The 21,824-nt window shown below is 41.5% G+C and overlaps 3 protein-coding genes and 1 long non-coding RNA gene across 5 annotated transcripts; 1 reads left to right on the top strand and 3 right to left on the bottom strand.

Annotated features, from left to right (window-relative positions):
* Positions 1-3,140: 3,140 nt before the first annotated feature.
* On the bottom strand, positions 3,141-6,419 carry LOC103708407 (aquaporin PIP2-4-like). Of its 2 annotated transcripts, none has more exons than XM_017843146.3 (4): positions 5,732-6,419; positions 5,212-5,507; positions 3,826-3,966; positions 3,141-3,706 (listed from the first exon to the last, which is right to left on the bottom strand). In XM_017843146.3, exons 1-4 carry the CDS (start codon positions 6,039-6,041, stop codon positions 3,686-3,688), a joined length of 768 nt encoding a protein of 255 aa, XP_017698635.1. In that variant the 5' UTR covers positions 6,042-6,419; the 3' UTR covers positions 3,141-3,685. The 2 variants fall into 2 exon arrangements, with proteins under 2 accessions (XP_017698635.1, XP_008791536.1); XM_008793314.4 differs by having other exon boundaries at positions 3,141-3,466; positions 5,732-6,305.
* An 8,422-nt stretch (positions 6,420-14,841) lies between these two features.
* Positions 14,842-15,657, bottom strand: LOC103708408 (large ribosomal subunit protein uL11x). Its single transcript, XM_008793315.5, has one exon. The coding sequence runs from the start codon at positions 15,585-15,587 to the stop codon at positions 15,087-15,089; it is 501 nt and encodes a 166-aa protein (XP_008791537.1). The 5' UTR covers positions 15,588-15,657; the 3' UTR covers positions 14,842-15,086.
* Positions 15,658-19,413: 3,756 nt separating this feature from the next.
* On the top strand, positions 19,414-19,902 carry LOC103708409 (protein S40-4-like). Its single transcript, XM_008793317.5, has one exon. It carries the CDS (start codon positions 19,414-19,416, stop codon positions 19,900-19,902), a length of 489 nt encoding a protein of 162 aa, XP_008791539.1.
* A 127-nt stretch (positions 19,903-20,029) lies between these two features.
* On the bottom strand, positions 20,030-20,529 carry LOC148714483 (uncharacterized). Its single transcript, XR_015976834.1, has 2 exons — positions 20,388-20,529; positions 20,030-20,205 (listed from the first exon to the last, which is right to left on the bottom strand). It is a non-coding gene; the product is annotated as an uncharacterized LOC148714483 (long non-coding RNA).
* Between the last annotated feature and the right edge of the window lie 1,295 nt (positions 20,530-21,824).

Below are 21,824 nucleotides of genomic sequence, written 5' to 3'. Positions count from 1 at the left end.
TCCTCATAGTCCGGGCAAGTCACACAAAACGAAGAGATCCGAACACCCCGCCCTGCTAACATCTTTCTGGTCGGTAGGTAGCCCCAAGCCACCTTCCATATGAACAGGGCCATCCGAGGGTGGATCTGCATCCTCCAAATCCAACTTCCATCAATCTGCCAGGCTGGCTCCCTCCTGAACCACGCATGAAAATCCTTAGCAATGATTTTGTCCAATAATTATCAGCAGTGTTTAGAAATCAAAGCACAAGTTGTGTTTTTTTTTTTTACTGAAACGGATGTATTATACATGTTGGATACAAATACATCCAAAAAAAAATTAAAAGATAATAAGTCCGGGAGAGCACCGGATAATTTCCTCTCCCCAGCTTAAGGATCTCTCCAAAATGATTAGCCACAAAAAAAAGTTATTCAATCTACTGTTTCATTGACGTCATGGTATGTATGCTTTGTCTGAAAAATTATTTTTTATTTTTATTTTTTTTTGCTAAAGAAAATGTATCACGGTGAGTGCAAATATATTTAAAAAAAGCTAAAATAATAATGCACCGGCTAATATTCTCTCCTCCAGCTTGGCTGGTTCTCCCGATGATGGTTGGCCTACTTCTACCACTCGATGGCTTCAAAATGTGGCAGCTTGAACACAGCTAGAAGCTGCCACGTGGATGAACATAGGCCACAAGAATTAAATATATACAAGAGGGAGAGGCAAGAACGGAAGGCCCTGGAATGCGCGGGGCCCACCGGAGGGGTTTGCATTAGGTCCGAAATTGAAAAATTGATGTCAAAAATCCAAAAAGAAAAGGATAAATCTTACAAACATGAACATGTGCACAACTGGCTGCAAAATATCATTCTTTACTAGGGAGTGGAAACTTGTTCCTGGTTGCTTATTCATTGCAAGGATTTCAGCTATTGCTGGACTAAGGAAATATTCTTCAATAGTAAGGAAAATTTTTAAGAAATCTTAAATTAAAAACATGCCAATTATAAAATACGGACTCCAACTTAGCCATTTCTCCTTATATAATATATATATATATATATATATATATATATATATATAGTTACGAGATTTCAGCAAGTTAGTTCAAATGTCTCACTCGAAAGAAGTGCCTGTACCATCAAGATGGTAGCACAGTTGGAGTGAAATTTTGTTTTCACCGAAGTCGCCTAGATTCGAACGTACGGACATTGATTTAATATAGAGACCGGATGCCTCTCGTTTGATTTATCTGGTGGAGCCGCTATATGGTCTGCCGGTTGCTTAGGTGGTACTGGTGTGACCGTACTCACACGTCGGACTTTTCACGGATGAGGAAGGTATGAGTAAAACTTGTCTGTCTGTATCGAACATTCTTCAGTAGGAAGGGGACTCAGTAGAAGTTGCTACGCGGGTAAGGTTCTCCTCACCCCCTCTTCACTTTTTTTTTAGCACAAAAAAAAAAAAAAGTGCCTATGAGCTAAGCTGCTGGTAGTTTGCTAAGTTAGTTGTAACTGCATAATCATGATATTATCCTATGTTTTTAAAATTTTTTACAGTAAAGGTCATGCGTTTGATGCAAGACCGATCCACTGTACATGCCATGCCCCGTAAAGTCACCAACCCTTGATTGGTTAGAACCTCTCAAATAGATCATGAGGGATAATGGGAGATAAAATGGATCGTCCTACCCGATATGGAACCACCCAACCCCGTCGAGCGAGCCGACCATGGCTAGAGAGCGGGCCGACCTCGGACTCTCCGAAGGCTGGGCCGACCTCGATCAAAAGCCAGGCCGACCTCGGTCCGCCGGAGGCCCGAGCCGACCTCCACTAGAGGCCCAAGCCAACCTCGCGAAGCATATGTCGCAGGTATCATCTGCAGCAGCCTCACTGCACCATACTTTTCTTATTGGCCACGCTATGATGCATCAACTAGGACTATACCCTGCTACATCTGTTGGGGGCCATATCCTTCCTGCCAGGGATATACCTCCACTACTGGGGCACTCTGGTAAGAAAAATAAAAGAGGCCATGAAAATATACTCTAGAGGATTTTGGACTCTCTATACTCCTCCCCGTAGAGGAAACAAGGGACTTTGGCTCTCAAAATAGGACCCTTCATAAACTCTGCTAACTTAGCCAACAGAGGGCCTTCGCCGGAGATTCCGGCGAAGGCTTTGTGCAGGTATCCCGGATGGCAGGGAGGTGGCACCCTTTCTCCTCCAGTCCGGCATCCTCTCGGAGGCACCCTAAAGCATTGGAGGTAGCCTTCTTTTCGACTCCCTTCCGGCGTGGTCGCCCCCAGGCCGAATTTTAACGAAAACAAGGGATACATTAATGGACTCTTCAATTATATCAGGTACCGGAAAGGATGCAGATTGGATGATCAGCTAATGAGCAAACTACTGAACCGTGCACTGGCCGCATTTTATTTTTCTTGGCCGAAAGAGGACATTGCTGAGCGATTTAAAAATATTTCATAAAAACTAAATTCTGTCAAGGTCCTAATCGAGAAGTGCCGCATCAGCCTGCATCATGGAATCCATGAGTTTTTAAAATCGTTCCTGCCATTATTCGTCCAGTCATTGATGTAAACAGGTTAGCTTGCCATACCGATGACATAACAACAAAACCTAGCTAAGCTGGCCCTTTTTCCGGTAGCAAAGAAGTATTATTTACATAGAAAGCAGGCCCTATGTGTTCCTACACCTTGAGGATAAGATAGAGGTTTTCTCGAGCAATGGAAGCTGCCGTAGGAACAGCCTGGCATCTAGTATTCTAATTCAGAATCTGCATTGTCGGGATCTTTTTCCTGACAAAAAATTTATCTATGGATCTTTTCCATGATAAACAGATAAGTAAGAGTATAAACAGATAAGCAAGATTAGTGAAGAGAGCGATTTCAGTTCTCATCACAGACCTTTATCTTAAAACAGAGCGCAAGTAAAAAAATAAACTCCGCCGCCGATATGTTAGCGGGTATCAGGTCGGATTCTAAATAGATCAGGTCCAGACCTGACGTCCCCCATTAATGATGCCCCTGTGAGATTTGCATGGCCACAAGCTTCTCAGAACCAACTCAACCAAAAGCACATAATTTTCAGAATCTACAAAACGGTTTGCCAAAGATACATGCATGGAAGGGTGCTCTCAAATAACAAGGAAGCCCGTAATTTATTACATTTTATGAAGACCAGGAGCACATACATAGATACTTAACAAACGCTGGGGCAATGGTAAAAATATGCCTACTTGTTGATTTGCATTATTGACAAGCGAAAGACTGAAATGGTGCCGACCCATCAAAATTCTGCTCTTCTTTTTTCCTTCAATGACCACCAAAGCTGGAGAAGAACAGAATTCAGGATGAAGCGTTGCTTCTAAAAGACCCGAGAGCCTTGACAGCGCCAGCTCTAAGGACAAACTGATGATAAGCTGTGGCTATGGCGGCACCAATGAAAGGACCCACCCAGAAGATCCACTGCAATGCGCGCACACGAAAAAAAAAAATCTGATAAGTTTCAGCTGCTTCTCCGAGCAGTTGGCTGCTAATTGTACTGGAAATAAACGACCAGGCCAAGTAAATTGATTGGCTTGTCGATTGAATGATGGCACTACTCTTTATGTACATTTGGCAACCTCCAATTGTCTGTTCATCTATAGGGTTCGGATATTGCTTTCAACGACTGCAATTCGTCAGCTAGAAAGCATCGTTTGATTTCTAGAGAAAAGGTGTGGAATGGCAAATGAAATAGAAATGAAGCTCAGAATGGCTGCCTAAAGGTAGGAAAAGATGATACATTAAAGATTATGCAGGCAATGCCCTCGTAGCAAATGTACCTGGTCATCCCATGCCTTCTCCTTATCATAGATTACGGCAGCTCCGAAACTCCTTGCAGGGTTAATGCCGGTCCCCGTGATCGGGATTGTGGCTAGATGGACCATGAACACCGCAAAACCTATTGGAAGTGGAGCCAAAACCTGGATAGATATTGGAAACCAACAGAGATTAAAAAAGACACCCAAAAATATTGTTGTCGTATAAGCCAAGAACAATTCATATATAACAATTTAATTTGTCAAAGTGAAGGATCGTTGTAAAGATAACTGCAGCAGCATTCAACTGAAAATTAACCTTCTACCAATATGACCGGCGAATCTTCTAAAATACTTCATGTTCGGGGCAGCACAGGCTCTGCCATCACCACCTCATTCGTGTTGCGACAGACGATCGAGCGAATGAAAAACTGTTGAAATAATTCTCCGTGATTAATTTCTCTCGCTGCATCCATTCTTTGGCTAGTTATGTAGCAAGACGTATTCAATACAGTGAGGAAATACCTCACCAAATACTAACTCCTCGAGGCTTGAACTGAGCAATTAAAACACGAAGACCAAATCTAAGCACCCGTCGAGTATGGGCCGAATATAAATTTTTTAACCTAACTCACGGATTACATCCCCCGACAGGACAAAGGCAAAGCTATATACCTATCGCACGAGTCTAGATATTTCTAGTTAGACGCATCCACATTCATGGCTGCGCAGCATCACGATTGGGGCCCATCCCTTCATGATCTCACTCATTTATGAACGACACGGATTGCTAGCATGAAAATTTATTCTACGAGCATGATACCAATTGAAAAGGTACAACTAGGTTAAGGTTAGGAATTTTTCGATCCTTCCCTCAGCGTATCAAGTTAAGGTCCTACTTGGGGTGGGGGGAAGGGGATATGGATCCTGCGAAATTGAACCAAATCTTACTGAACTTGGAGACAGACCCTAGTGTTGTGGGCCTAAATCTTAGACTTGAAATTCTGGCCATGACGCACTCGGGACCAGCTAGACCAGACCCAACTTGGACCCACTTGTTGGCTAAACTGAAATTACAGTCGATTGTTTTGGATGCCTTAACCCGTCTCTCAAAATAACGGTGATGGTTTACTTCTTTACAAACAGCACATGTATGAACAAACTAGCATACTACGTCACGTCGTCTTATTTGTAGTCCGGCACTTTGAAGAATTTATCTGGATGACAGTGACAGTTTTACCGTCTTTCTTTTATCTTTTACTTTTATTTGACTTGGCAGGATGTGCTTATGCTAAAGTTATATAAAATACCATTTTTACACGATATATATATAACAATGATGGTAATTGGCAAGTAATAAAACAAAAAAATAAAATTTTTGCCGCAAATGGAGGGGTAGAATTATATTACCGGGACGTGGGAGTCACGGGCGCTGCGCTTGGGGTCGGTGGCGGAGAAGACGGTGTAGACGAGGACGAAGGTGCCGATGATCTCGGCGGCGAGTCCCGTCCCCTTGGAGTAGCCGGAGCTGAGCTCGTTGGCGCCGCCGCCGTAGCGCACGTAGTAGGCCTTCTGGAAGCCCTTGACGAGCCCCGCGCCGCAGATGGCTCCCAGGCACTGCGCGATCATGTAGAGAAGGGCTCGGATCAGGGAGACCTTGCGAGCCAGGAACAGCCCGAACGTCACCGCCGGGTTTATGTGACCGCCTGCATGCGCGCACACAAGAACGCACCCCACCGTTATAAGCAACAGGATGCAACCATATGCGAGGATTATGGGCTACATATATATATGTAAGATTAAGCGCGAACGGAGAAAAGATCTTATTTTCTTCCATTAATTCCGTTTCATTTGTAAACTAAAGAATCCTTAAAAAGAGTTTCGAAGAAGAGATATTAATTGCGCCTGCGAGGGTGAGAGTGACACCCACCGGAGATGCCGGCGGTGCAGTAGACGAGGATGAAGATCATCCCGCCGAAAGCCCAGGCGATGCCCAAGATCCCGACCCCGCTGCAGGCGGCGTCGGTGCCGTTCACGTTGGGGTCGGACTGGTGCTTGTACCCGATCACCGTCGCCACCGTGATGTAGAGGAACAGCAGCGTCGCTACGAACTCCGCGATCACCGCCCGGTACAGCGACCACTTGGTCAGCTCCTCCGCGTCGATAAGCGGCGCCGGCGGCGGGTCCGTGTAGTCCTTCGCCGTGAACCCAGCAGCCCCAGCCTCCATGTCCTTCCCCATCTATCTCGACCTATGTATCCTTTGGGGCAACTAAAATTTTTTTCAGATCGAAATCAGATAGACGGAAGAATGGCTGCCGGAGTTACAACTGGGTCAAGCGTGAGCAGAGAGCCAGGGTATTTATAGGGGGGTCGGAGGGTGGTGGTCATCCGATGAGGGTCTCAAGGGTGTGGAAGTGGGGACTACAACTTGCCGTCCCAGACCGATCAATCCCTCATCGCTTAACTGGTTCTCTTTGTGGGCCAGCCACCCACCATATTTGTGACATGCCCAGCGCTGTATACCCATAGTTATAACTCGATGTCCTTTTTTTTTCCTGGAAAAAAGTATTGTTGGAAAAAAGACTTCTGGTTTTTGCTGGAATGGTCCATTTTCGACTCGCCGAGACCTGGGCTCTTGACATGGTTTGAATGGCATGGCATTGTTTTACTACGTTTAATTTTCAAGAAAAAGCCAAAATGATCCATTGAAATTTATCGCAGATGGTTCAAAAGGTCTTCGTGCCGATGCCTTGAAGGTGCCATTTGTTTTGTACTATCGACATCACCTTCAAGAGTCGAGGCACATGCGCCGTGAACAACATAAAAACCAATTCCAAATACAAGATGCAAGGCTGAAGGCGTATCCACACATTTGGTCTAAACTAGCGCTTTCACTGCCTTGCAGTCACGGGATTAAGGGGATATTAATATTTATCATGGACACAAAGATAACAGCATCTTATTGCATTAATTTTTTTAACTCAACAGACAATTCAATCCTAGTTATCCTAACCACTTGAAATATCTAGCTCAATTAATATGACCTATAACTCCATCAGAAAGCGATGACATGTCGACTGCTTTAGCATGAAAGATTTCGCTGCTACAAAATAGAGAGATCTAGTAGCGAAACCTTCTACAGTAAAAAATTCAATGAGCGAGCTCATCCTAGCTAATAGCTAGCCATTGTTAGGCACAGTATTTTTGCGGTCCAAATCAATCTACATCTTTTTTCGCTGCCAAAGAAGGCGAACTTTCCCCTGGTGGGACGGCATCGTGGCCGCGCCACCTAAAGCCTTCCACGCGGGAGATCACTGCCCACTTGTTCGAGAGAAGTGCTTCCAAAATATATTATTATACGAGTGGCCCAAGTTGGCCTGGCGGTGCGTTGGAAGACTCTGGACTCTGTGGACTTTGGGAAAAGCTTGCTGCAATTTGCCTTCTTGCCGATGCAGACCGCTTAATTTCCATGGTCGGTGGTGTCGAGCCACGGAGGCTTCGCGACTCTCCTCACTACAATCAATGGTATGGTACGAAAAACTCTTAAGGTCACATCCAATGTCGAAAGTATTAAAACTCGTGCTCTATGTATACATAAGGCTGCAAATGGGTCGGGTCGACCCGGGACCCGACCCGACCCGCTTTAGACCCGACCCGACCCGAATTTTAGGACCCGCGGGGCCGGGTTGGGTCCTAAATTTAGACCCGATCTATTTTTCGGGTCGGATCGGGTCCATCCAATCTTGATCCGGGACCCGACCCGACCCGACCCGAAAAATAGATCGGGTCTAAATTTGCAAAGCCAATCTTGGTTCTAGCATTGCACAGTTCATCATTGTCCTCTCCTAAAAGTTTTTGCTCAAGACAGTCTTCACGAAAATATAAAGATCCTTTGCTTCCTTCTGGAGCTGATTTTCCCTGGCATTCATACAACAAAGAAAAGCTGCTTTGGCTCTCTACTCGATCAACTTGATTGTGCATTTTACTCTCCAGAAACACTCTCCTCTGCTGAGTATTTAGACAAGTTTTTCAGATGCAACAGAAATAGGCATGGAATTTTCTCCTCGAAGCTGTCAATGGAATTTGCACTATCCACATAATTCGGACATGGACAGCGTAAACCCATATGCAAATAATCAGAGCCAGCAGCAAAAGGAATTATGCCAAAGAATGAAAAGGAAACATATGATAGGAACTAGAAAAGATGTCCATGAAGATGTATAAGAGGCACAAGGTATTAACATATAACGTTGCACACTCAAAATGAGGTTAAAACTTGCAGAAAACAATTGTTTAACTTTGCTTGCTCTGGGGTTAAAACTTGTTCATCTCATGGACCCGACCGGACCCAAACCCGGACCCGATCGGATCCGGATCCGACCCGACCCGAATGACCCGACGGGGTCGGCATCGACCCGACCCGACCCGACCCGAATTTCAACCGGGTCGGGTCTGGGTCCAAAATTAGGACCCGAACAAAAAACCGGGTCGGGTCGGGGTCACTCAGGACCCGACCCATTTGCAGCCCTATGTATACATGATATCCATCCGATATGAGTAATCCTAGCACCAGCGGTCCCGCGGTGCACTACAGACGGCTCCTATTGCAATCGAAAGAAAACTTACCTTTTTTTTCATACAACACACGTGTTTCGAAAGATAAATAAAATAGCAGACTCAGTCGTCTCATTTGTAAACTGTCACTCCAAAAAATTTATCTGAACGGCATTGATAATTTTACTTTCTCTTTTGTATCTTTTACTTTCATTTGACTTAGCAGCATGTACTCACGTTAGAACTATTGAAATGCCTTTTTTACTTAAAAAAAAAATATTTTGTTAGAATGATCAAGGCCATCCATCAGTTCTAATTAAAGAATGCCGGTGGGCGAAGTAAAAAAAATTTAAAAAAATATTTTGTTAGAATGCCTTTTTCTACCGAATCCAAACCTAGCCTGCCCAGCAAAAACGCTAGGGTGCGGGCTTAGGTTAGGTCGAAGCCAATAACTACAGTCCAATTCAGAAATAAAAGAGCAACGTTGAGATTGTCCACTAGCAAGGAATTGCAGTTTGTCTCCTCCTTAATCACCTTCCTCTTTCTCTTTTGCTTATCAGCTCTCTAGAACGCCTTGGAGTACATTGCTTCTCTCTCACTCTGATTCTAATTAGCCGCTTGCTGCCCTAGATAGAGCTAAAGTATCTCAACTTTAAAGACCTATGCCTAACCACTTATCACCGGATTGGGACCCTCACCTGATTTAAACAATAATATCAATGTTCGGCTATTATTCTTAGCCATTATGCCACATAGCATGAACAGAAAGCCCCCCTCTCAAATCTTGAAGTATAAACTATGGGCAATGCTAAGGAGCTCACGTTGTATGCACAAGAATAGTCCTCACACCATGTGTCAGGAAAAAATTGGTGCAACTCATAGAATTTGTTACCGAATAAGAAAGTTGGTTAATTATGAAGTGGCTAAATCAATAGTTATGGATATCATAAACTTTATGTATGCACAGAAAGCACGTTGAAATATTTTCCACAAACTACAAGCCCCCCATGTTTGGAATGGGTAGAACCTAATGTAGACCCAATAGAGGGAGGGTAAGGATAACGATCTACAAGACATGCTCGAGCACAGAAAAATATGCAAGCTTTTTGAGCAGCTTCAATTAATATCTCTGGCAACCATTAATGAAACTGGGATGCAGTTCAGGTCAATCCAGGCCCAGTTGAGGGCCGTTTTTGGCATCACTTATCAAATGATGCACCGCAGTATCCGTTACGGAGTGAATATCAAAACCCACCATATATACCAGGGAGACTGAAAAATAAAAGTTTCCGCTTGGTAGTATGCGAAATAGAGTCGAACCACTTGAGAGCATATTATCGTCCGGTTGAAAAATTTATGTGATATAAAATCTCAAAAACAAAACAGAAAAAAAAAAAAAAACATTGCCAGAACGCATGACTATCGTGTCGGCATACGAAACTGGAGTCAATTAATGCTGCGTGGCCCCGTACAGCAGCGAGATTGGCAATTTCCAATTAATGCAGGAGCGTAGCAATACAAAAGATGTTCACCATAAAACCTTCCAGAAAAGAACAAAAGAGGACCACAATCGCGTCTCGTAAAGGAGGACGGAGAGGAATAATGGCAGCCTTTGAACTTATTTGTCCGAAAGTTGCATTCATGAAATAAGAAGACAATCGCGTCTCGAACGGAGAGGAGTAATAGCAGCCTTTGAACTTATTTGTCCAAAAGTTGCATTCATGGAATAAGAAGACAATCGCGTCTCGTAAAAGAGAACGGAGAGGAATAATAGCAGGCTTTGAACTTATTTGTCCAAAAGTTGCATTCACCGTCGGCACCGACGTGGCACAAGGAGTGGTGCTTTGGACCACAAATTAAGTTTGGATGAATCATGCAAAGAAGAACACGCAAACATCAGAAACGGGCTCGTACGGTTAAAATTACGCCGATAGGAACCAAGGTTTCCTCTTGTACGTTTAAGCCAGTGGCCTTTGGCCTTTGGTCTTTGGCGGGAGCGAGGGAGGAAGCATGCCCGGCCTTTGGGGCGCGCGCCCTCCGCTTGGAGTCCGCCGACGCTGCCTGGCTGCTGAATATTCAACTACAATGTGTATTGTGTTTGCATCCAAATGATCGTACGAATTGGTTTCCACCTCCAACCGCGCCAATTGAATAAATTCAGCTCTAATCTAATCTTCTGTGACTTCAACAGCTGCGTGATTCAATACCTAGTTCTTCATTGCATTACCTCATCGAGGACCGGACTTTGAAGGATTCAATGCAAATTCACAAATTGCCGGGATTGATTGAGGTCTATCTATCATGGATCAAAAGATGGTGGATGACAGATTTGGAGGTATCCAACTTGAGCGATACGGTAGACGGGTAGCCACCCAGCCCACCTTTATCTTGCAGCATATCTAAGGTCCCTAAAGGCTATACCTCTTTGCTTGATAACGAAAATTTCTATTTGACTCTTGCATAAAAAAAATTATACTTAAATAACAATAATATGCCAGGATGGGTCTCCCTCCCGGCCCACCTTTATCTTGCATCATATGCATGATCCCTAAAGGTTATACCTCTTTGCTTAATAACTAAAATTTCTATTTGACCCTCACATAAAAAAATTAAACTTAAATAATAATAATAATAATAATAATAATATGGCGGGATGGGTCTCCCTCCCAGCCCGCCTTTATCTTGCATCATTTGTATAATCCCTAAAGGCTATACCTTTTTCATTAATAACTAGATTTACTATTTCATTAATAACTATTCCTACGGCCCAATGGTCCCATAGGAATAAATCTCTCCAAATTTCTTATTTCTTGACACCAGCTTCCCTGAAGAGGTACCCCTTAAATCAATTACAAATTCATGAGTCATCCCAGTAGAAATATAAGCTAAAACGTCTCCCAATTGAGTCTTAACCATTGGTAAAGCAATTATTCTCCATTCATCTGAATGAGAATTTGATTTACCGGTTCTTTACAAAAGATTTGAAAGCACATAAAAGGAGTCTCCTGGATGAGCTTCACAACAACAGCATTTTCTAAATCAAATTGAATAACCAGTGAAGATTAAAAGCCTCAAACTTATACAACAAAATTATTAATCTATATTTAATTTTATTTACTTATATGTTATTCTTTTTATTTTTATTATTTTAATATTTAGTTAATTAAGTTATTTATAATGTCATGGCTCAATGGGAGGAGGAAAAGAAGAAAGAAGAAGAAGAATCGCTAGTTAATTAAGTTATTTATGATAATGGCTCAATGGAAGAAGGGGAAGGAGAGAGAAGAAGAAGAATTGCTAAGCCGTTGGCAAAAAAAAATATAAAATTATTATTCTATATTTTATTTTATTTGTATTTTTAAATTATAATTTTTTATTTCAATGTTCAATGAATCAATTTATGAAGACGGGTCGACCTGCTGAACTGTGGCCCGGACATCGGAACGGCTCAATGTCCGGCCGGGTTATGCAATATTGCTAAGAGGTTGAGGAAAGGAGGCAGCGGAACTCCACCTTTCCTCTAATTTTAAAATGGCCGCCGCTAGTCAAATAAGCCTCCTAACGAGGCCCCCCGCCTGTTTTCTCTTATTCTCAATTAGTATGGTCATTGTCTAGAAGGCCCATTTTGAGATTTTGATCTGAGGCCCCACTTGCCCTGATCCTAGAGCTTAGTAAGCCCATCCCACAAAGTTATACAACAGGTAGTCCTGTAAACGGGCGAGGCCAGCTCCATATATGCATCATAGAGTAAGATGGATGAGAGCTATCAGTCAAAGGAAGAAACGGAAGACAACAATGTATAATGGAGGATCCCTGTGAACTCAGAATTTGACATCGGTAATTTGATTCAAAATACATAACAAACTTAGCTAGTGCTAGCGGACAAAATGAGGTGATCCTAAACACTAAGGCTCTATTTGGTAGTGCTTTTAAAAAACAGTAAAATACTTTTTGATGATATAAAAAAAAAAAATAGAAAAGCTATTGTTTGCCAAACCAATTTTTCTAATGACCAAAATGCCCCCGAACAAATCTCATAATTACATCTTATACTATAGCATATCCTATCATCTTATTATACTATATAAATTAGTAATATATTATGTTATATTATATTATATTTTTTACATTGTAATAGCATAAACATTATATTATTATAATAATACATAATTATAATACAATCTATTCTTATAATCATGCTATAAGTATAATAGAACAAATTATTACAATCATAATATATAATAATAATAGCTATAATATGATAATATATTATATTATTATAATAATATTCAAGAATATTATATGATACTATTATATTATATTATATGATTAGATTTTAACAATAATATAATCTATTCTAATCCATTATATTATATTATATTATAGATTCCATTATAATTATAATTATAACATATTATAGTATAATATTATATTACATTATAATAATATATTACTATATTATATCATGTCATATCATGTTCCAGCATATTATTATACTATAGTATTCAATATTATATTATTGTATATTTTACTACTATTTTAATATGTAATAATATAGATTGTTTTTGAACATTAAATTTCATGTTGCTTTTCCTTTGCCATCAGAGTAGAAGCTGCAGAACATTGTTTTGGAACCACAAAACCTAGCCCAGATACAAGCTTAAATCACTTCATCGTCCACTAAGATTTTGTTGACATTTCATTTCTCAAAGTACCTTTAATGAGACCTAAATAAGAAAAACCGGCAACTACTATAGGCATTCAGAAACAACGCAGACCACAATTCAATATGCAAGAATGAGAGATGCGACATGGTCAGCCTGCACTTCAAACTGCCAGAAAGAGAAGAAACACAAAAAGGTAAGCTCATGACTACTAGATCCTACACCATATTGATGTATCAATCTCGGGACTGCAATACATTGTCAACAGGAAATCAATCCTGAATCTCACCTCCATAACCAGGCCCAAGATTCACCATCATCCTATCTTCAGTTAATGGAACCTTGAACCAACATCATGAAAATGGATTATTGTGACTTTCAACTATTTTTTCCAGGAACAGCTTGAACCCATATGTTGGTACTAAACTTCCTATATTTCCAGACCTAATCCCGGCCAGCTGAGACCAATTCCTACATTGGCAGGTGTCTTAACCACCTTATGGATAAGCTTTGTTCAATCATAATGCATGCTTTCTGGAGTTGCCCCATATGCTGCTCGCCCTCGCTGACTCAGATTCCTCTGCACGTGAGATCACCATCGTGCAGACTTCTGAGTAGGATGGGTGGATCCTAGAACTCAAACAGGAGATGAGCTTCCTCATTGAGCTCCAAGGTCAGACAAAGATATCCAATAATACCTAACTATTCGACATCGGATACTGAAAAAAACGATAAAGACTAATCAGAAGCAGGTGTTGCTACTTATTCGGAGATGAGCTGAGCTATCCAAACCGATCCTGGAGAACCAAAAAAAAAAAAAAACACATAGCCTAATAGGTTCATGGGGAAGAGGAGGGAGAGCAAATCTAAATCCAATAAACAGGAGAAGTTGTACACCCAATGGTTCAAAAACTAGTTAGACCAAAATCTAATATACTGTGTGAAACAACTTCAGCAGGAATAACTTGAGTTTGTAACATAGTTAGAATTGTTAAACATGAGAGTTGTAAAGACAGATGTGAATGTCATATACCAATTCAGTCAGGATAATAGTGACGCTTCAATAGACTTCGCTGAAGTACTGAACATCTTTAGAACTTGCATGAAAACATTTGTAAAGGATAAAAAAACTACATTGTTTCATACAATCGAAAACAAGCAACAAAACATTGAGGTAAGAGGGGAAAGGAAGAGAAGAATTGGAGACATGGGGGGAGGAGCAAAAAAATAAAGGAACACTTTGATGGATGTGCTGCTAGAATAGAGTACACTACAAGAAGTTGCATTTGCATGGCAACATCAAAAAACAGGAAAAGGCCATGGCCATAAAGATATAAAACCATGCTACAAAGATGATCTTAGTTAGAAGCCGGTCGAATCTGCATGGTAGTGAAAGAAGAAAAGCATCAGGACGACTTGGACATAACAATAACTGTTTCAAGAACACTTAATAAATTGAAGACCTCATGTCGACAATTTAGATCTAGCTGCCATCATATACTTTAATCAACTGAACCATGATCCCTAATTTCCTAACCTATCATCTATGCAACAACATATTTAACCACTCAATGTCCAAGAATACCCAAATGCATGAAAATCCTAATTGAATAGAATATTTTTGTGGAATTCTCATCTTAGAGACCACGTTAGAGCCTTCCCAAAATCCAGGGTCACTGTTCGGCATAACCCCTTACAGAAATTCAATTAGTTGCGTCCCAAATGTGCAATCGAACCTAACGGAAAGCAGAGGCATGACTGTCGACTGCCGGTTGACTATTAGAGAATATGGCATGGAGGCATCACATAGAAGATAAAACATAACCAGATCAAAGACAGAACTAGTTGTAGCATCCAAAGCAACAATCCAATGCAGCGAAGAATCCATATTAAATCGAAAGAAGCTTTTCAATCTAGAAACCAAGCGACTATATCCTTATCCTCTACTTCCCGTTGCTCGAGATAGATATCAAAAAAAAATCATACGATCAGAAAATAGCGGGCAAATTAGAATTGAACAGACGAAACCACGAACCCTAGCGATGCTCGGGCGAGGAGGCCCTTTTTCACTCGGAGGGGATCTCGACGTCGCCGTCAGTGATCTCCTGCTGCATGTCCTTGGGGTCCTTGCCGTCGACGGTGCAACCCACGGAGACGCAGGTGCCGAGGATCTCCTTGACGGTACCGGCGAGGTCCTTGGCCATGGATCTCGGACGCATCACCCGGGCGATCTCGATGACATCGTCGAGGGAGATGTTGCCGTTGTGCTTGATGTTCTTGGTCTTCTTGCGGTCGCGCTCCGGCTCCTTGAGTGCCTTGATCACCAGGGCAGCGGCGGAGGGCACCACCATCACCTTGGCCTGGCGGTTCTGGACGGTAAGCTTGACGGTGACGCGGAGGCCCTTCCACTCCTTGGCCGTCTCCTTAGCAATGTCCTCACCGATCTTCTTCGGGGAGAGACCCAGGGGACCAATCTTAGGCGCCAGGGAGCTCGCCGCGCCAACCTCACCGCCGGTGACGCGGACGTAGACGTCGACCACCTGCGATGGATCGAACTTGGGCGGCATGGCGGCTCCTCTTTGCTAGGGTTACGGTTTTGGGAAACAGAAATGAGGGAAGGAACAAACAGCAGGCGTTAGGGTTTCGTTATATAGCCCCGGTTGGGCTCTATCTGTTATGGGCTTTCAAATGTAGCCCGTATTGATTAAGGATCGTGCACGGGCTTTCCATAGCAAAGTAATTTACACAGAAGATTAAAAAAAAAAAAGAAAGAGAAAAGAAAAAAAAAACAGAGAGAGAAAGGAAGAGAATGTTAGAGCCAAGTTTTTTTTTTTTTTTTGATAAAATAGATGGATCATATATATTTAATATGAATACATCCAATAAAATTAAAAAAAATCACATGATGCAATCGGAACAGCCGAACCAAATCCTCTTTCAATGATCGCGAGCATAACGCATGCTACCTCCCTTAATTGAATTGAGCTCGGTCTCTTGCCCTCGAGGACAGGTGCTGAATATATCATTACATACGATGTCAGTGCCAGAGATATCCTATTCCAAAATGCCTTGCCAGCCAAGGCTAGGACAATCAAAGAGGCTTGATATCATGTGGCTAGACCGGATTGCCTAGCCTAGTTACCAAAGCAATCGATGATTACTTGTGGATATTTGAGTAGATGGGAGGCAATCTCATGGTTGATTTATAATGCTTTGTCGGGAAGAATACCAAATATTTTCAAGCGTAGAAGTAAGTGTGAACCAATGACGTTGCTAATGGGTTTAAAATTCTGGAATCATATAACTTCGTGTAGCACTCATAGAGACTCTCAATAAAGAATTTATCATAACGCTGTCTGTTATCCACTGTAATGTAGGACAGAAAAGGGCGTGCGAAGTAAGTCATATGGTGCAAGGAAAAAGTTCCAAGGAAACTTGCATTCTAGAGTTACAGCCCTACAACAGTTTAGAGGTTGGGTGCACAGCTCATTTTGAAAGGTTCCACTTATTGCACTGGTCGAGTTTTGCAAAGCATATATTTCCAAATCTATTTTGAATTTAAAAAACAAGATCAAAAGATCTATACAAATCGAGTTTTTGAGAAGTTTGACTTTCATTTTTTTTAATTAAATATTAAGTTAGTTAGGGATTAAATATTTTTTTTATTAAATGTCCTACAAGTCTACAGGTCGATGCGCAGACACAAACAAAAAATCCAAACTGTTCCTCTCTCTCTCCCCCTCTCTCTCTCTCTCTCTCTATATATATATATATACACACTTTCATCAGGCAGAACCTGGGCTAGACTTTGGTTGGGCAATGGTAAGCGGATTCGCTTTTGGGATGATGTTTGGCCGTGCCACGCTCCTCAGAGATGCATGCAAGAATTTTTCAAAATTCATACTGTTTTCATGACCTCAAAGTGATCAACTTTATGAAATATGAGGGAGAAAAAAATTCTTTCTTATATATAAATAAGCATCGAGGGAGGGAGGGATATGGAGCTCCACTGCCTTAGTCCAAACCGATGGGTTGGCCCAAAGCATTGACAGCAGCTGGGAGTAGGCATCGAGAAAGGGATGGATGAGGAGCTCCGCTGCCTCAGTCCAAACCGGTGGGTTGACCCAAAGCATTGGAGGAGCTGAGCGTTGGATATTAGGGGAAAAACAATAGAAGATGAAGGACCGGATGGGTACTTTGTCAAATTCAAAACGTGCTCTTGGATGATATTTTTAATGAAGAAATATTTGACACTCCGATCTCAAATTTGATTGATCTTTTTGTCCTCAGACGTAAACTAAGACGAACGACTTCAGCTCCGACCGAAGAGTCGCCAGCTGCGGAGAATAATCGGTACGCATCGGCAGAGGCTGACAACCCCAACAACCGACAGTCCTGATAGTCTGTAGTCACGGCGGCATCATATCCTGCGCCTAAGTAGCGCATTCTGCCGCTAATATAGACTGGTACTCATGTTGTGGTTGTACCACCAACCACTGCTTGGCCATTATTGTATGTCATATTAGCCTAAAAACAACAAACTAGCTTTTCTATATAAGAAGAACAATTCGAAAGATATTCGATCTGCAATGTACGCGCAATATGCTGCTCTTCTCCTGTAGCCCTCACTCTATTCAACAAACAACATTTCTATACGGAGCTATGGAAATCTTTTGCAAGTAAAGTTAAAGGGATTTAAACCTACTCTCCAAATGCATGCGTATCGTACTATGGATCTTAAAGTAATGCTTTACACATCCACAAATAATTCATTTAAGAAGGTTCTCTTTTGCGAACCGACTCAAAATGTCCTTCGAGACAAGACAATTGTATGAATTAGTATGGCATGCTTGACACCTCCGAGCTGTTCAACAACATGATATTTTACGCGGTATCATATAATCAATTTTTCTATCTAACCATAATGTTTTTTGTGGCTACAAATGTGTTGACCTAAAATCAACAAAGCATCTACAATAAGTTTTCTCTCTTAATCGATATAAAATAACAAATCATGAAAGATTAGTAATTCATATGTCAATATAATTTAATATCACCGTCTCTATCTTGATATGGGTCATTTTCAGATCAATTTCGACGTCAAGAACTATTAATAATCATCTTTATTATACTGATTGATATTTTAATGTCTTAGCATTATATGTCAATTGTACATAATGATCTTTTGAACTTTGTAAACTGTTGATATTTTCATCTTTCCAATGATAAACCGGTATATTAGGATCATTCACCCGGTCATAAAAAGATGGGCGAAAATTGGATTTTAAAATCTAAGAATTTAATTTTGTGCACTTCTTTGGACTGCTCAGACTTGACAATAACATGCAACCCACAAAAATCATGTTGCATGTACGAACACAAAATAAATATAGATTCTTAGAAGGTTGATCATCTTGAAGGATGATATATATATATATATAGTAAGATCAATCAAGATCTTGGTCTATCCTAACCAAGACAAAATATGGAAATATTTTGAAAGGAATCAAAACATTTCAAGATCTCCATTCATATCTTGATGAATATAGCAAAACGCAAAACTAATTACTATTTTAAGGTAATGATTTTGATTTTTATATCAAAATCCTATATAAAGTAATAAGAGGAGAATTAATTAAGGAATGTGTAGTGATATGCTTACTATATCAGCTGAGACAACATCACAACAACGACTAAGATGTTCAATAGGTATACTTGGACAGAACGTTATATCAACTCGGTTGGTCGATTACATCAACCGAAGGGATATGTCGACCCAAATGAAACCCTTCCCATGACTTGTCACTTTTCCAGAGCTGGGTTTCCTTTCGGGTGTCCATCAACGGGGGCCCAAAGATGCCCACTCGTCACGTGCACGGAGCCAGTGGCATCGAGACACGTCACCCGTTTTAATTTATCGGCATTATCAAATCCACGAACGCCAGCCACGTAACAGGAACAGCTCGATTAACATTATATGAGGAAACAACGACCGACAGCTGTTTGTTATTCAATGATTCAATCGACCTATTTCTGGCTTCATATAATCGGCGGTGCACCAGAGATCTGGGCTCCACGTCGGAGCCAGCGAGGCGCGGTTCGATGGTGTTTTCATAAATAAACGCAACAAATAAGGGCAGAATCCGGAGAGAGAGAGATTCTTATCCACTTCGCGTCATCGCAGCGATCCGCACCTTCCCTCTCTACAAAAGCTCCAGCCTCCATCTAAACAGAGGCATTTCTTTGTAGCTTCCACCATCCCTCCCTCTTTTTTACTTCGTAAGTACATACAAAGCTCTTCTTCGAAGAAAAAGAAAATATATAAATATAGAGGGAGAGCTTGGTTGAAGAGGAAAAGAAATAAATAAAAAAAAAAAAGGAACGAGGGAGAAAATGGCAGGGAGGAGAGAGCACGCGTACCGGTTCTTCACGCCGGTTACGGGGCCCGAATCCACCTGGCTGGGCTCGGACGAGTTCGACGAGGCCGACGTCTGGGGGTGCGCGCTCGAGCCCAGGCCGGCCGAACACCACAAGCCGGTCACCGCCGCCACCTGGTCCGAGCGGAAGAAGACGGTGAAGCGCGATCGCGTCACCGCCGAGCCCGCGTCCCTCCCGATGGGCATACCGGACTGGTCCAAGATACTGCGAGAGGAGTACAGAGGGAGCAACAGCCACAGCAACAGCGGGAGGGATTTGGAGGACGATGACGACGACGACGACGAGGGGGTGGGCAGCGGGCCGGTGATCCCGCCCCACGAGCTGCTGTGGCGGAACAGGGTGGCCTCGTTCTCGGTCCACGAGGGGATCGGGCGGACCCTCAAAGGCCGGGACCTCAGCCGGCTCCGGAACGCGGTCTGGGAGAAGGTCGGCTTCCAGGACTGAATTGGAGGAGACCCCCGACCGACGGCTATTATCGATTTCTTCATTTTAGGATGAAGGAGAAGTAGGCGGATATGGCTATGGATTTGGAAACTGGAATATATGTTCTTCTTTCCATTTCGTAACCTCCTTTTTCTAAAATTAAAAAAAAAAATGCTGTTTAGGGTTTTTTTTGCGTTGACATGTGTATGTTCTCGATTTAGGGTATTGTAGTTTGCTCTACCTGATGGAAATTCCGCAGTGAGATGAACGCGGTCTTCTTTTTGATAAATAAACTCTTCCGTTCTTTGTAGATGTACGCCTCTTCTGTCGAAGGAACACGAGAAGAAAGAGGTATTTCTGTGATTACCTTCTTATTACATACATACTTACTTACTTACGTAAAGGTTTAATGTTTTGCGACGACGATTAATTAGTTTTGTATTATCCTCTCAATTACTTCCACTAAGTCTCCCTCTAGAATAATACATCGAGTCTTTAGAACTCACCTCGCATAGAAGATACCTTTCCATGCCGCCCTAAGTTTCACCTGAAGATCAGATGGTTCGAAGGTGGCCCCCCTTGCGCCACAATCAACTTAGACTCACAATTTCTAATCACAAAGGCAACTTCGGCGCCTCCACCAACGGACAAACTATCATCAAAATTTATCTTAAAATCGCGGCATCTAGGCACTGAAGGTGGGCTTTGGTTTCGGAGTTCTCACGAAAACAGCAAAACGGAAAAATTACTGGGGGAGGGGCATAACTCGAAAGAAACTAGTGGTGCGAGCGTCTCTAGGGACGAAGATAAAGTTATACGGGAGCGTATTTATGAATGCCGTTTTCATTTAATGTACATGCTGTTGAGGTTTGGTTAGTCTTTATCCCTAACATATCCGGAATTCGGTGGAGGATTTAAAGGGAGGAGAAGGGATGCTGGGTAAAGGTATGAGAAACTCTGGGTTGGAATATCTTGCGAGGACGCGACAGAGCAAGATTTGACGCTATCCTCGGGAGAAAAGCGAATAAAAGGAAAACTGTGGGCTTCCGTTCCATGCTGCTGCACCTGGTTTTGCGGCAGAGAAGGGGAGAGAATTTTGTGGAGGAATCGGTGGTAAGACGGCAAGATAAAAACGACGAAAAAAGTGAAAGGGGGCTGAGCCCGCGCCCTGGTCACTTCATGCCGAACAAAAATCACCGGGGGCCGGCACCGGAACACGAAATACGGGTAAAAGCCCGAGATTTTTCTGCTAACAGAATCTTCAGTCTCATTATTCAAAAAAAAAATTAAAAAAATTATGCACGACGTTCTCTTTCTACTTTATCCTCTCTTTTTTTTTCTTCTCAAACTCTCTCTCCCATTTATGAAATCTTCCTTTTACTTTCTAATTTTCTTTTTTTTTCCAAATTTCTCTCTTTACAAGTTCTTTGCATCTAAAAATTCATGAATATAAGAAATAATATGATAGAACTTCTTATGTTAAACAGAGCTAGAAAATTAATTTACACTATATATTAGTAAATCAATTTACACTATATATTAGTACGGATTTATTAGTACGGATAAATCAATTTACAAAAAAATATTTATTAGTTTGTTAGATAACTAATTTGCTTGGTGCTTATCACCAATCCATGTAGTATATGCTAGTAAAAAATATATTCTAAAAATTGTGTATCAAATTTTTTTGAGATGTATATTGGATCACTGCTGAGTGTATCAAAAAAGCTTATAATATGTATCAAGAAATCAACGAATATTTATTATATGGTCATATAATGTGTATTAGTAAATATAATATTTATCAATTTACTTGGAGGTAAGTATTGTATTGCTAGATGACTATTTGTTGTGTTGTGAACACTATATTTTAAAAATTGTATATCGATTTTCCTATAAGTATATATTGGCTTATCAGAAAATTAATTTGCTTAGTATATATC

The sequence above is a fragment of the Phoenix dactylifera genome, chromosome 3 (assembly GCF_051530095.1).
Source record: "Phoenix dactylifera cultivar Ajwa chromosome 3, Ajwa_hap1_PhDact_Kaust_v1.1, whole genome shotgun sequence".
Classification (NCBI taxonomy): Eukaryota; Viridiplantae; Streptophyta; class Magnoliopsida; order Arecales; family Arecaceae; genus Phoenix; species Phoenix dactylifera.
Note: the sequence above shows the minus strand (reverse complement) of the source record. Positions and strands in the feature narration are given on the sequence as shown.

Coding starts and splice junctions, on each gene's coding strand:
- LOC103708408 (XM_008793315.5), bottom strand. CDS start 15,587: ATGCCGCCCAAGTTCGATCCATCGCAGGTGGTCGACGTCTACGTCCGC.
- LOC103708409 (XM_008793317.5), top strand. CDS start 19,414: ATGGCAGGGAGGAGAGAGCACGCGTACCGGTTCTTCACGCCGGTTACG.
- LOC103708407 (XM_008793314.4), bottom strand. CDS start 6,041: ATGGGGAAGGACATGGAGGCTGGGGCTGCTGGGTTCACGGCGAAGGAC. Junction 3,967..5,211: donor CCCGTGACTCCCACGTCCCG/GTAATATAATTC, acceptor ATATCTATCCAG/GTTTTGGCTCCACTTCCAAT. Junction 3,467..3,825: donor AGAAGGCATGGGATGACCAG/GTACATTTGCTA, acceptor CGCGCATTGCAG/TGGATCTTCTGGGTGGGTCC.